The sequence below is a fragment of the Rattus rattus genome, chromosome 15 (genome assembly GCF_011064425.1).
Source record: "Rattus rattus isolate New Zealand chromosome 15, Rrattus_CSIRO_v1, whole genome shotgun sequence".
Lineage (NCBI taxonomy): Eukaryota > Metazoa > Chordata > Mammalia > Rodentia > Muridae > Rattus > Rattus rattus.
Genome location: NC_046168.1, coordinates 69,200,618 through 69,214,635, shown reverse-complemented (window position 1 = coordinate 69,214,635; position 14,018 = coordinate 69,200,618). Strand labels below are relative to the sequence as shown.

Genomic DNA, 14,018 nt, shown 5'->3' with positions numbered 1-14,018 from the left:
ACCTCCCAAGACGCCATTGGATTCGTTGAATTTGTTTTCTGTTGGCCATCCACTGCTAGGCTTGTGTTAAGAACAGTTTGTTTTCCCAGTGAGATTCCCTCAGAGAAAACGAAATTTTCCCTTGCAAGTGATTATCACTTTGCAAGGGATAGCGTCTGGGTTAGGTGTAGCGTCACACGTCTACTTCTTTCAGTCCTGTACACCACCTGGTGCAGACCTGCGTAGGCCGTGTGCATGCCGTCTATGCTGCCTTAGTCTCTGTGAGTTGCTATGTGTGTTAGACAGATCGACTTCAAGGGCCTTGTCCCTTTAGTGTCCTCCATCCACTCTGGCTCTTACACTCCTACTGCTTTCTCTTTTGCAGCATCCCCTGGGCCCTGGGCTGGGAGGTGGGGACTGATGGAGACATCACCTTTGGGGCTGAGTGTTCCAAGACCTACTACTCTCTGCGTATTGTCTGGATGTGGGTCTCTGTGTTTGTTCCATTTGCTGTAGGAGGAGACTTCTCTGACTATGAATGAGCAAGGCAGTTAGCATAATTGTCTTTCTGGGTCTGGGTTAACTAAGATTCTTTTATAGTACCATCCATTTACCTTTAAATTGCACGGTTTCATTTTTTTTTAACATCTGACTAATATCCTATTGTGTAAATGTACTACATATTTTTAATCCACTCCTCTGTTGAGGGACATCTTCGTTGCTTCAAATTTTTGGTTGTTATGAATAGAGCCTTGATGAACATGGTTGAGCAAGGGTCTCTGTGTTAAGATGAAGTGACATTTTTGGGTGTGTGTCCAAGAGTGGTTTAGCTGGATCTTGAGGTAAAGCAATTCCCATCTTTCCGAGGAACTGCCATACCTATTTATGTAGTGACTGTACAAGTTTACACTCCCACCAGCAACGGATAATATCCACCTTACTCTATATTCTTGCTAGCATGTGCTGTCACTTGTTTTATTGGTCTTAGCTATTCTGATGGGTTGTAAGACACATTCTCAGAATAGTTTGATTTGCATTTCCTTGATGACTAAGGATGTTAAACATTTCTTTAAGTGTTTCTCAGCCATTTGAGTTATCTCTATTGAGAGTTCATTGTTTTGATATGTACCCCATTTTAAAATTGGGTTATTTGCTTTTCTTGATATCTAGCTTCTTAAGTTCTTCATTCATATATATATATATATATATGTAGATATATGTAGATATTCACTGTCAGTCAGATGTGAGTTGATAAAAATATTTTCCCATTCTGTAGGCTACCATTTTTTTCTAAGTGATGATGTTGTTGTCCATACAGACGCTTCTCAGTTTCATGAGGTCCTATTTATTAATTGATCATCTTAATGTTAATGGTGGGTGTTCTGCTCAGAAAATGTTTTCATGTGCTATTCCCCACTCTCTTTTCTATCAGGTTCATGTATTTGGTTTTATGTTGAGGTCTTTGATCTATTTGGAGTTGAGTTTTGTGCAGAAGAGTAAGTATGGATCCGTTTGCATTCTTCTGCACGCAGCCATTGAGGTTGACCAGCACCATTGGTTGGAAATGCTATCTATTTTCCAGACTTCTCTATCAATTATCAGGTGTCTGTAGGTGTGTGGATTTATGTCTAGCTCTTCAATTAGACTCCATTGACTCACATGTCTGTTTTTGTGCCAGGCCTTTGCCATTTTTATTACTACAGCTCTGTAGTACAATTTGAGGTTGGAGATGGTAACACCACCATCAGTTCTTTTATTATTCAGGATTTTCTTTTTTTTTTTTTTTAGCTATCGTGTGTGTGTGTGTGTGTGTGTGTGTGTGTGTGTGTGTGTGTTCTGTTATGAAGCTGAAAACTATCCTTTTGAGATCTGTGAAGAATTTTGTTGGCATTTTGATGGGAATTGCATAGATTTTGTAGATTGCTTTTGGCAGGACGGCCATTTTTACTGAATTAATCCTACTGATCCATGAACATGGGACATTTTCCCATCTACTTATATTTTCTTCAATATCTTAACGTTTTTATCACCCAAGTGTTTCACTTGTTGGTTAGATTTACCTCAAGATATTTTATATTTTTGAGAGTACTCTGAAGGGTGTTGTTTTTCTGACATTATTTCCTGTATCCCAGTTTTCATTTGTCTACATGAAAGCTAGCTATTTTTGTCAGTTGATTTTGCATCCAGGTCCTTTTCTGAAAGTGTTTATCAGCTGTAGGAATTTTCCAGATAACTTACTTATACTATCTTACCATTAACAAATAAGCATGCTTTGACTTCTTCCCTTCTGATGTGTATCCCCTGATATCCTTCAGTTTTCTTCTTGCTCTTCAAGTGCTATATTGGATAGGTATGGAGAGAGTGAACAACCTTGTCTTATTTCTGATTTTAGTGGAATTGCATTGAGTTTCTTTTCATTTAAATTAATGTTGGCTATGGGCATTGCTGTGTTGAGATATGCCCCCTGTGTGCCCAATCTCTCCCGGACTTTTATTATGAAGGGATTTGGGATTCTGGTCAAGGGCTTCTAATGAATTGATTATGTGTTCTTTGTCTTCCAGTATGTTTATATGACAGATTGCATTTCTCCATTTACATATGCTGACCCATCTCTGCATGTCTTGATCACAGTGAATGATCTTTGTGATGTGTTTTTAGATTCAGTTCACAAGTATTTTGTTGACTATTTTTTTGCATTTATGTTCGTAAGGGAAATTGGTCTGTAATTCTCTTTCTTTGATGGATCTTCATGTGGTTTGGTCCATTTAGTTTATGACCGGCACTTCTCTCTTTAGTTTTTGTCTGAATGACCTGTCTGTTGGTGAGAGTGGAGTATTGTATTCCCCCACTATCCATGTGTGAAGGTCAGTATGTGACGTAAGTTGTATTTGTGTTTCTTTTATGAACTTGGGTTCCCTTGCCTTTGCTGCATAGATGTTAAAAATTGCAGGATTTTTGCAATTTGGTAGATTTTTCCTCTGTTGATTATATAGTAACCTTCCCTATCTCCTTTGATTAGTTTTAGTTTGGTCTAATTTGTCAGATATTAAAATGATTACACCAGTTTACTTCTTAGGTCCATTTGCTTGAAATATCATTTTATATCCTTTTACCCTTTGGCAATGTCTATCTTTGATGTCAAGGTGTGTAATTGCACCCATCAGATCGATAATATTCCTCCTGCCTTTGTCTTTTTATTAGGGGAATTGAGACTATAGTGGGTGTTATCAATTAGCAATGCTTGTTGATTCCTGTTATTTTGTTGTAGGGTGTGTGTGTGTGTGTGGTGTTCCCCTCTTTTGATCTACTGGCCTGGGATTACTTATTGCTAGTGTTTTCTTGTATGCGGTTAAAATTTTTATGTTGCAGTTTTCCCTCTAGTGCTTAAATTCGGTTTTTTTATGAACTGTATTATTGTCTCCATCTGTGATGATTGCCAGTTTTGTTGGGTATAATAGGCTTGTATCTGTGATGTTTTATAGAGTAGGTTTCACATCTGTCTAGACCCTTCTGGCTTCCAGAGACAACATTGAGAGAATAAGTATTATTCTAATAGGTCTGCTTTTATATGTTACTTGGCCTTTTTATCCTTTGCAGTTTTTAATATTTTTCTTTGTTCTGTTTGTTTAGTGTTTTGATTATTATGTGTTGAGGGGACTTTTCTGGTCCATTCCTAGGTTAGGGGAATTTTCCTCAATGTTTTTGCTGAAAATATTTTTTATGACTTTGATCTGGGTTTCTTCTCCTCTTTATATATATTATTTCACAATAGTCCCAGGTTTCCTGGATGTTTGGTTCTAGGATTTTTTTTTATTTAACACTTTCTTTGACTGAGATGTCTGTTTCTTCTATCATGTCTTCAAAGTCAGAGCTTCTTTCTTCTATCTCTTTTTTGATATCAGTGAAGCTTACCTACGAGATTCTTGTTCAAGTTCCTAAGTTTTTCATTTCCAGATTTTCCTCAGTTTTTTTTTTTTTATTAATCAGCATTTTCACTTTCATGTCAGGACTGGAAGTATTTTATTCATTGCCTTCCATTGTTTGTTTTTATAGATTTATTAATTTCCTCTTTAAGGATCCCTAACATATTCATAAAGGCTATTTCAAGGTCTTTGTCGTTGCTATGTTGCAATTCTCAGGCCCTACTATGGTAGGTTGCTGGACTCTAGTGGAAACACAGTGTACTGGCTGTTACTGATTGTGGTTTTACACTGGCGTCTAGACCAGTGACAGTAAGTCTAGGTGTTGATATCTGGTCTTGCCTTTGTTGGATGGGTATTTTGTTTCTTGTTTTCTCTCATCCTGTCTAGTTTCTAGGAGGGTGTCATGGTTATGTGATGCTGGTAGGGAATTCTCGGATCCTTCTAGGGGTGGTCACTGGGGGGTTCTGGGTAAAATATTTGCCTAGGTATTGGGAGCTGACACTTATGAATGAGGATGAGCTGGCAGTGGGGTCTTGAGGGGATCCACAGGAGGGAGGGAAGCAGGGCGTTCACCAATATTTGCTTAGTTCCCTGGGCGTAGGGTAGAGGGTAAGGGGATCCACAGCTGATAGTTTCTTACAGGGACAGGAATGAGACTGGGGGATTGGATTTGGGAGAGCTGAGGTAGAAAGAAGATTTTAAGCTAGCCTATCTGCTTCCCTGACTACAGCAGTGTGTGGGTTCCCAGGAATGCCTGCTGGGGTTGGGGCCTAGACAAGTGCTCAGTCAGGGAAGAGAGGGTAGGGGGAAGATCTGTGTGATCCACCAGAGATATGGGCTGAGGGAGAGGGGAGGCCAAGCAGATGGTCTGCCACAGAGTTGAACATGAGACTGAAGGATTGGATTTCGAGGGGAGGAGGTGACCATCCATAGTTAACCTGACCGTCCCCCTCCCCATGCACTTGGCTACCCTCTATCTTTGTCCAACTTGGGGACAAATACTCTTGGCCCCTCTCCCTTGTTCCTTTCCCCATTTTCTCTTGTCCTCTGTCTCCTGCCTTTGTCTCTTATTCCATGCTTTTTGTCCCTCTGGGGCACATAAATACCTTTGTGCTGAGAACTCGGCCCTGGGGGGTCCTGAACTGATACCAATTTTTTACATTCCTACCCACATTTTCTGGTTTTACACATTTTCAAATTATGTACTTATTAACAAGTTACTTTTTAATAGAGTTGCTCTGTTAACTTTAAGTTCATTCTTAGATTTTAAGAACAAAGATCGGTTTTTTGTTTTGTTTTTGTGAAGTGTTTCACACCATTTACAATGGGGAACACAGAATACAGTTTATTGCTTTGAGATTGACTTATTTGTTTAGAGCAGTGGTTCGCAACCTGTGGGTTGCAACCCATTTGGTAGTAGAATGATGCTTTCACAGGGTCACCTAAGACTATCAGAAATATCAGATATTTACATTATAATTCATAATAATAGCAAAGTTAAGTTATGAAGTAGCAATGATAATAATTTTATGGTTGGGGTCACTGTAACATGAGGAACTGTATTAAAGGGTCACAGTGTTAGGAAGGTTGAGAACTACTGATTCAGAGAGTAAAGCTTTGTGAGCTTTGATAGTCACGGCGTGTTGTGTCACCTGCTGCCATTAATGTCATGTTCCTTTCTTCTCTCTTCCCAATCACAGCTTGTGCATTCCGGTACAATGGGCTCTCCTTTGTCTACCTTATCTACCTCTTGCTCATTCCTCTGTTCTCAGAACCAACCAAAGCGACGATGCAAGGTAAGGCCCTTTATTGGTCCGTGACAGAGTTATAAAGCTTGGATGTGCTTTTCTCAACTCCTGGGGTTTGTCTTTATTCAGGGAGAAGGACATTATCTGGGCAGCAGGAGTGGGTATACAGTGATGGAACCACTATCAAGTAGAACAGGATGAGATTTGTTCGGGTTATACACGTCATTGTTCTGTACACAGCCATTCTCCCCATAATAGCTCCTAAATAGACCAGACAGAAAATCTGGAATTCTGTGGTTAATGAAAACTAACTCAGAGTATTGTCAATTAAAGTAAGGCTTGTAGTATGGCAAAGCTAGAATATGCATTTAGATAATGTGTTGTTGGGGAAAATATAGTCATTGAAAGGAACGGAGCAACATGGGGCCCACTGGAGCCTTGTATTGAGAGAACTGGGTAGGAAGCCTGGTTTTCTGCCATTCCTTGTTGGTACAACAGTTGAGTTTTTTGTTTCTTTGTTTTGCTTTTTAAAAATATATTCCTTAGGAATACAATGAGAGCAGAAAGCAGTACCTTTAGTATCTAAACCAGGTTCCCCTGAAGCTTTAAATACTTGTTTATTGTTCCGTGAGGCAGGGAAAAAAACAGTGACTGCTTCCTGAGGGTCTAATTAGGTAGCACCTTCTGGGCTGTGATCGCCCTTAATAGAAATTCTTCTACAAATATGAAAATGAACCCAGTGAAATAAACTGTTTTTGTAACATGTTGCCATTACTAGGAAAAAGGACTGTGCCAAACACTGTAGGTGAGTGACATAGCTGTGCGTTTCCATGACAGGAAAAGGAAAAGTCAGCTTGTCCCGACCTTCAGTGTCGTGAGAAAGGCCATTGGTGGTAACTGCCTTTTAGTGATGGGCTCTTTTGCAGAAACAGCAAAGACAGGGTACGAACGTCATCTTTCTCCTCCTTCCTGATTATGGGATTTGGATACTGCTTTGCCCATTTACTCTAGATGTTAGAGCTTCAGATGTAATGCCTATTTCCCTGGCCCAGAACATTCCATTCTAGGTCTGGATTACGTGCTCAATAGACCAAGTTACGAAAAAGCTGTAGAAACAGAAGTTTATGCAGATCCTTATTAAACAACAAATTCAGTGTTCATGGGACTCCGTTCACCATAACCTCACTCCAGAGAGTTCAACGTAGGATTTCTGACCTCAGAAATGAGATTATTATATACAGGTAACTCCTGTTCCAGGGTTTGAAATGAATGCTGCAAAGAAAGGTTTTGCGAGCATTCAGAGCACAGTGCTTTTACAGTGGGTGCTTTTATATGTCTCCTTGAATTGTCTGTTGCTCTTACATCAGTAGAGGCTCCCGTTCTATGTGGAGCTCAAGTAAATAAAATTGTCTTCGCCCTTGTGTGACAGCTCTTAGATTTTCTTTTTTATCCCCCCCACCCCAGTCAATAACCCAGGATCTCTAACAGTTTTAGAGGCGTCCACTGGGCTAAACCCAGTACACTGGGCCCTGACACTATCAGAATTTGGCATATACAACATAGAATCAAAAACCAACAAAATCCTGCACATGTGCAGAAACACCCTGTGAATGAAGAGTAACAAGGTCAGTGGCCAAAGAAGACCACAGGTGCCTGCTGATTCTGGACCCATTGGAAGAGAAGGGCAGAGCAGGCTTACTAGGAAATCCCTACATCCGCATTCGGAAGTAGCATCCTGGTGTTTCATTCTCCTTTTTCCTGAGTTTTAGCACCAGGAAACATGACTGATGTTAACATAACCTCATCTGTTTGTTTGCTTCTGTAATGTACATGATTCTTTTCCCTGACCTACAGGACTCAAAAAAACTGATGCATTTCTAGAGACTGTGTGGAATGCCAGGGTGGGTTAGACATTCCTGGTTGGTGTGAGGGCCTGCGTGGAGCTGATGGGCTCAGGCTGTCAGAGAGGAACAACCTGGCTTCTCAGGACAGGGCTCAGGCTCAAATGTACCAAGCCATGAAAGTCTGGGTTCATAACCACATCTCAAGAGTCAGCTGATAGGTACATGAGCCAAAGGTTCTCATCAAGCTCTGCACTCCTGGAAAACCCATGTCCAAGTCCACATGTGAATTTGAATTGGTCCCAGGTATGCCTCGCCAGGATCCTGTATCAATACAGACATGCCAAACTAGACATAAGATCCTCACATATGGGGACTGCTCCTGTGTTTTCTGCTCTGTCTTCTACTTGTGTGGATGGACGTCTTTGCTTATGTGACTGGGCTTCCTCCCACTGTGCTTACAGAGAAGCCCAGTGTGTGGGGAACACCAGTATTATGCATTCGCTTGTAAATTCTTTGACGCAGTCCCTAGACTGATCCCAAATGGACAATCGTGGGTGTTAGGGTAGAAGCATCTCCCTATCTTGAGCTTGGCATCTGACCCAAATCAGGAATGAGTATAGTTATTTAATAAAAGGATATTAAATACGAGAAATCCATTAAAAGCGATAAGAAAATCAAGAGCCTGGGCAGAATGTTGAAACAGCATAGACATGTCAGCCAGACAGTATGTTGTGTGTGTGTGTGTGTGTGTGTGTGTGTGTGCATGTGTGCATGCATGTGTGCTTTAGTCACAGAACCATTGGAAACTGCTGAAAGCACAGAATGCTAGACGGCCTGTCTGTATGTAAGTCAGCATTGCTAGGCATCCTTACTACGGGGTGTGTCATTCAGGTGCAGTGGTCGGAGGAAAGGGCTCATGGTATCTGGTGGCTTAGGGAAAATGGTCTTCATTGTCATTCTCTTTAACATGGCTGAATATTTCTAGTTCCTCAAGGATGTGAGTTCTCAACTGTTCTTCCAGAAGAATCTCCTACTTTGTCAGATTGTTGTCTTGTACAGTATGTGGAATCAAATAGCGTGCTTTGTATATTACCTGGGTTCAGATCCTTGCTGATGCCTGCACAGAATGGACAAATACAGCAGGTGTACAGCTCTCTACCCCTATACTCACAAGCCACTTTCTGTTGACCCTGCTCCCTACCCTGGATTTCTCAAGCAATGGCTCCTTACCATCTAGTGTGTTCTGTATGCTTGCAAGGGCACCTCATCAAAGCCCTCTTCCCTATATCAAGCTCTTCGAGCTTCACTAACATTATTTTTCTATCATCCACAAGGCAAAGAACAGCAGGTTTCAAATAAACCACCTTGCCCTGAGCGTCACTGGAGACTGAGCAAGCCTTAGGCCGTGGAGGTCACTTAGATTGATACAGTGTGCTTTTGCTCTCCTGTGCATGAACATCAAGATGGTGGGGACACACTACTATGTTGACTGTTGTGCCTGCTTTGTGGGAGACAACTGGACAATGTTTAAAGAATGAATGAATTTACCCCAGTGTCTTGTGCTCGGGAAGCATTCGTGAACATAGCTACCCTCACCACGATCTCTGTAACAGCAAAATCATGGGATAGTTTATTGCACACACAGGTCCTCTGGAGACAGAAGCACAGGGTACAACAGGCCATGTGACTGTGCTGTTTTCAATTTCATTAGGATCAGAGAATCGTGAGTAATTGAAGACATCAAGTCTGCTAAAATGTTTTATGTGTCCAATTACAACGATGGGCATTTTATTTAAGCATGTGATACCGGAGGAGAGGAAATGAGATTTTTCTTGCTGCTCATAAACAGAGTGCGTTGGGTTAAGGACTGAGACAGGTCTCTGTTAAATTCTTTAACGAGTGTGTAATTAACATCACGTGGCCCACTGTTTCAAATTTGGGACGTGCTAGGTCCCTCATCCCGGTACACAACGGGTTTCTTAGACTGTGTAGTCTGAGGACAGTGTGCTAGTAAACGCGGTTCGTATTTTGCTCAGATGGGAGATGAGTGTTTAAAACATGTGGTTTGAAAGAAGACCGCAACAAGTGATCAACACAGAGTTTTGATACTCAGTATTATTTGTTTCAGTGTCAGAGTAAAGCTAGATCCAGGCATCTGGCTATAGCTAATCTCCACTGAAAACATGTATAAGTTCTTTCCAAACAACAGCAAAGTGTTGAGTGATTTTCTAGGTTCCTTAATGTTTGGCTCTTAGATAGCTGATAATATATTTAGACTAACTGGCCTATTTAATTGAGAGCAAGCATCAATGTCTACTAAATACATCTGATTGTTTTTACACATCAGTTAATTTAATTCTCTCAGTGAACTCTTGACTGACATACTATATTGTTGAAAACACTATTACACGGTGCCAGAGAGATGGCTAGACATCTGGAGCACTTGTTCTTGCAGAAGACCTGGGTTCAATTTCCAGCACCACATGGTGGGTCACAACCATCTGTAACTTGAGTTCCAGGGGATCTGATAACTTCCTCTGACTGCTGAAAACACCAGGAACATAAATACATGTAGGCAAAACATTCATACCCATTAAATAAATATATAAACGGATAGATAGATAGATAGATAGATAGATAGATAGATAGATAGATAGATAGATAGAACTATATTGTCTATATTGCAGGTGGAGGCAGAGTTCTAGGTGGGTTGACAGTAAGCCCAGGATACTGTGCGCATGGTCTGGCTATTGGTCTTTATGATGTTCTGACTCAAGTCTTGGTCAGAACTTAGTTCTCTGGGGTTTCAGAAGGAAAGAAGGAAGCCAAGTTAGTTTGGCTGATAGCTAATTTGGCTCTGAGCACACAGGTCTGGAAAGACATTATTAGTATACTTAAGGGAGGCATTGTGACATATTGGTGTGGATTGATGGCTTATATGTACCTTACATAGACAACATATCACATTAAGTAGGACCAGTTTTGCCTTTCCACAGATGTTAATCAAAAGACTGTCCTTCACGAGGCACCGTGTTGAGTTTTGTGGAGGATGAAGAGGTGTAGAAAGACTGGCATTTCCCTGGAGTGGGCCTTTTATACCCGTGTTTTATGCAGCTGGTTGAGTGTTGCCTTTCCCAGTCTAACTGCTTTTGGAAGCTGCCTCCTTAACCCCAGCTAAGCTGTTACTTTCATAAGGTGATTTCAGGGTTCTCCTTTGTGTCTGTCTGGAGACAAGAGAATGAAAGCTGTAATGGAGAACTGCTGTCTCCATGAGAGGAGTCTGACTCAGGTAGCATTCACAGTCAAGCTGGATATGGATAAAATGAACCACTAAATGGGCTGTGTTGATTTCAGAAGAAAAGGGCAGAGTGCTTCGTACAAATCAGCATCTGGAGGTCACTGCTCAATGTGAGGGAGACAGTTTAATGTTGACTGGGATGAGGGCCATAGTGCTGACACACATGACAGATGTATGTACTGCCGTGATGCTTGTGTGGATGGATACATGTGATCTCACTTGTCATCAAATGGAACATGCAGGTGGGAAGGCAGCATCCTGAGGCACTAGTTGATTCTAGAACTACCAGAGGCCAAACAGTATCCTCAAGATCCGGCTCAGATTTTCCTGTGGTCAGACGCTCTGTTGGGATAGCAGTAAGTGATGCAGGCAACTTTCATTGCCATCTGCTACAAGCCAGACACTCTGGATTAATAGGCAATTGTTCTAGTACAATTAGAAGTAGGCCCACAGTCTGGGGAGGGAGGCACACATCCATCTGCAGTGTGGTATTTGCAGCATTGGAAATCGCTGTCTGCTTGCATAGCTCTCCAGCATGTCATATTTGTTCCTCTTTGTCTTTATGAGTACAACCATACTCATGGTGACAGTATGGGCATGTGTGTTAGGTGGGGCTGGATATGGGGCTAAAGTGGCTGTGTGTACACCCTGCAGCCCATCCCTGTCTCTGTCTGTCTTTCTGTGTCTCTGTCTTTCTCTCTGTCTCTCTGTCTCTGTTTCTCTGTCTTTCTGTGTCTCTCTGTGTCTTTCTCTCTCTCTTTTTCTGTCTGTCTGTCTGTCTCTCTCTCTGTGTCTTTCTCTCTGTCTCTGTTTTTCTTTCTGTGTCTCTCTGTCTCTGTTTCTCTTTCTGTGTCTCTCTGTCTCTGTCTCTCTCTCTTTCTGTCTCTGACTCTCTCTCTCTCTCTCTCTCTCTCTCTCTCTCTCTCTCTCTCTCTCTCTCTCTCCAGCTGCTCTAAAAGGAATGGCAACCTCTGTACTCAGTCTTTCAGTGGACCTTTGGCCCTCTAACAGAATCTCAAGGTGTATGGGTTCCTGGAGAATGATGGATCCCTAATTCTTCCCCAGGGAAACTTATGGAATGCAGGTTACCAGACACCAAGACATCAGCTGGCTTGGATGATGTATTCCTGTCTGTGTAGAGGGTCTACCTTAACCAAGCAGGCCTCATCTACCACCCCCTGACCTGCATCCTTTAAGTTGCACATTAGCAAGATTCCCTTCTCTAGACTGTAGCATCCCCCTGCCCCATGCCACCAGTGTGCACTCAGAGACAGAGTGGCTACAGACAGGAAACCTCCCCTTTCTGCAAAACTTCTAACTCTCCTTAGAGCCCCGATGTGCTGTTTGTCTCTCTGTCCACACCATTAGTAACTATTCTAATCAACCTCTTACCCAAAAGGGCGATCCACTTTAGCATCTACCCTGAACTGCAAACCTAAACCCTTTACACCCAGAGGTGGAGGACAGACAGGGACATCCAGGGACCGTGAGTTTTCTGTGCTCCAGGATGGTGGCAGCTCCATGTGGAGTTGGGAAAACACAGAGCACAGCCCATTTGTTGTCAGTGCCAGAGGGTTGCCAAGGGAATAGCAGGAGAACTGCAGAGTGCCAGCTTTTGCAGGCTTTGCTGAAGGGTTTTTTGGATGTGTGGCTTATAGAGATATTGCTTACCTTCTTATGTAGGATAACTATGAATAGCTTTTCTCTTTTGAATGAATTTTGTTTTGTTCCTTGGACCGAGAGAGTGGTTCCTCTGATTCATTCACTCACATTTACACCCAAACATCATCACTGGTATCTTCCCTGCTTGAGGGATCTCTTGCAGCATTTGGGAAGGCAGGGGCAGAGAAGGATAGAAGATGAAGGAATTTGCTGTGTTCTGTTGACCACCATAGCAGGTACAATTTACAGCAGGCCAGGTCAACGCCTGTAAACTTTTGCTCAAGTTGTCTTACAATGATCAAAAAGAAGAATGTATTTTACTTTATGTGACTCTGACTAGGACCCTACTTCAGCAGGAAGTAGTACTAATCTTCTAAATTATATAAACATATGTAACTCATATGTTTACATTATATTTATTTTATAATATTTTATTATTAATTAATGGCATAATCTTATAAATATTTTTAATCCCCTATACACATCCAAATTACCTTATTCCTAGGTTCTTACCCAGGCTACACTTAGCCAGAATAGTAACAGCACCCTGAGAGAAGAAAAATGGCGCTCAGTTTCTCTACTTAAAGAGGCAAAGAGGTCTGCAACTTGTAAAGCTGTGTTTAGACATCAGAACGGAAATAGTAGCAGATATTTAAAACAGCCTGCATCTGGTTTTTGTTATAAATAGTCTTTAGACCATTAGGTTCATTATTACTATGTTTTACTATGTCATAATAAACCAAATGGCAAGAAAGTATTTAATTGGATAAATTACTTGCTAAGTGTTTTATTGCCAATAAGATCAGCTCACCACCCAAAAGGGTGCTAATCCAAGTAATTAGAAGTTCATGTTTCTATTTTTGAAATTGGCTATAGGATGTTTAGGGTTTCTGTCCTTTTGTAGGATGGGGCAGGTTATTATCCCATTACTGCTGTGAATTTGGCATGCAGGCAGCCAACGGGACTTTTAGGCAACATAATTCTTGGTCCAGGAAACAGCAGGTTGCGTTAGTGCATGACAATAGAAAAGATTATGAAAGTCCCAAGCGTTTCTTTACTTGGCTCTGACAAGCGGTATCTATGAAACAGACCCACTATTTTGATTGTAATGTATTATTCACTTGAACTGATTGCAGTTTCTTGATCCGCCCTTCATGTTATGATGCTTTGGCTAGTCACGGACATTTCTCATCATCTTCCTGGTTCAGACCATGTGTGAGGCTGCAATGGTGAGCAGGACACAGCTCAAGACACAGCCCCACCACCTGTTGGCTCTGCACTGTTGGGCAAGCTACCAAAAATGTCAGCTTTCCGTAGTCTATGTCTGCCGAGCTCGGCATGAGCCAGGTTTGTGATGTATGCTCTGGAGATGCAAGAAAGGCTGCAGAGAAGTCTTCAGGTTTTCTGCTTGGGTGACCAAATGGCCAAGAACAAAGCTTTAAGTTGACTCAGAGCTTCAGGATTTCCTGCCCATAGTCTGATGTCTCCATTGTTTTGTGCAGGGAGGAAGGAAGAGAGAGCATCAGAGGGGTGTGAGCTTTGATGGAGGAGGATGCTTTTCTCT

The 14,018-nt window shown here is 41.7% G+C and overlaps 1 protein-coding gene across 3 annotated transcripts in view; it reads left to right on the top strand.

The window, feature by feature from the left end:
* The window catches only part of Piezo2 (piezo type mechanosensitive ion channel component 2), a 367,176-nt gene that overhangs the window by 57,864 nt on the left and 295,294 nt on the right, over positions 1-14,018 (top strand). For all 3 annotated transcript variants that reach the window (XM_032885463.1, XM_032885461.1, XM_032885462.1), the window contains exon 2: positions 5,603-5,698. In XM_032885463.1, coding sequence (XP_032741354.1) covers positions 5,603-5,698 — 96 coding nt within the window. The remainder of the gene's footprint in view (positions 1-5,602; positions 5,699-14,018) is intronic.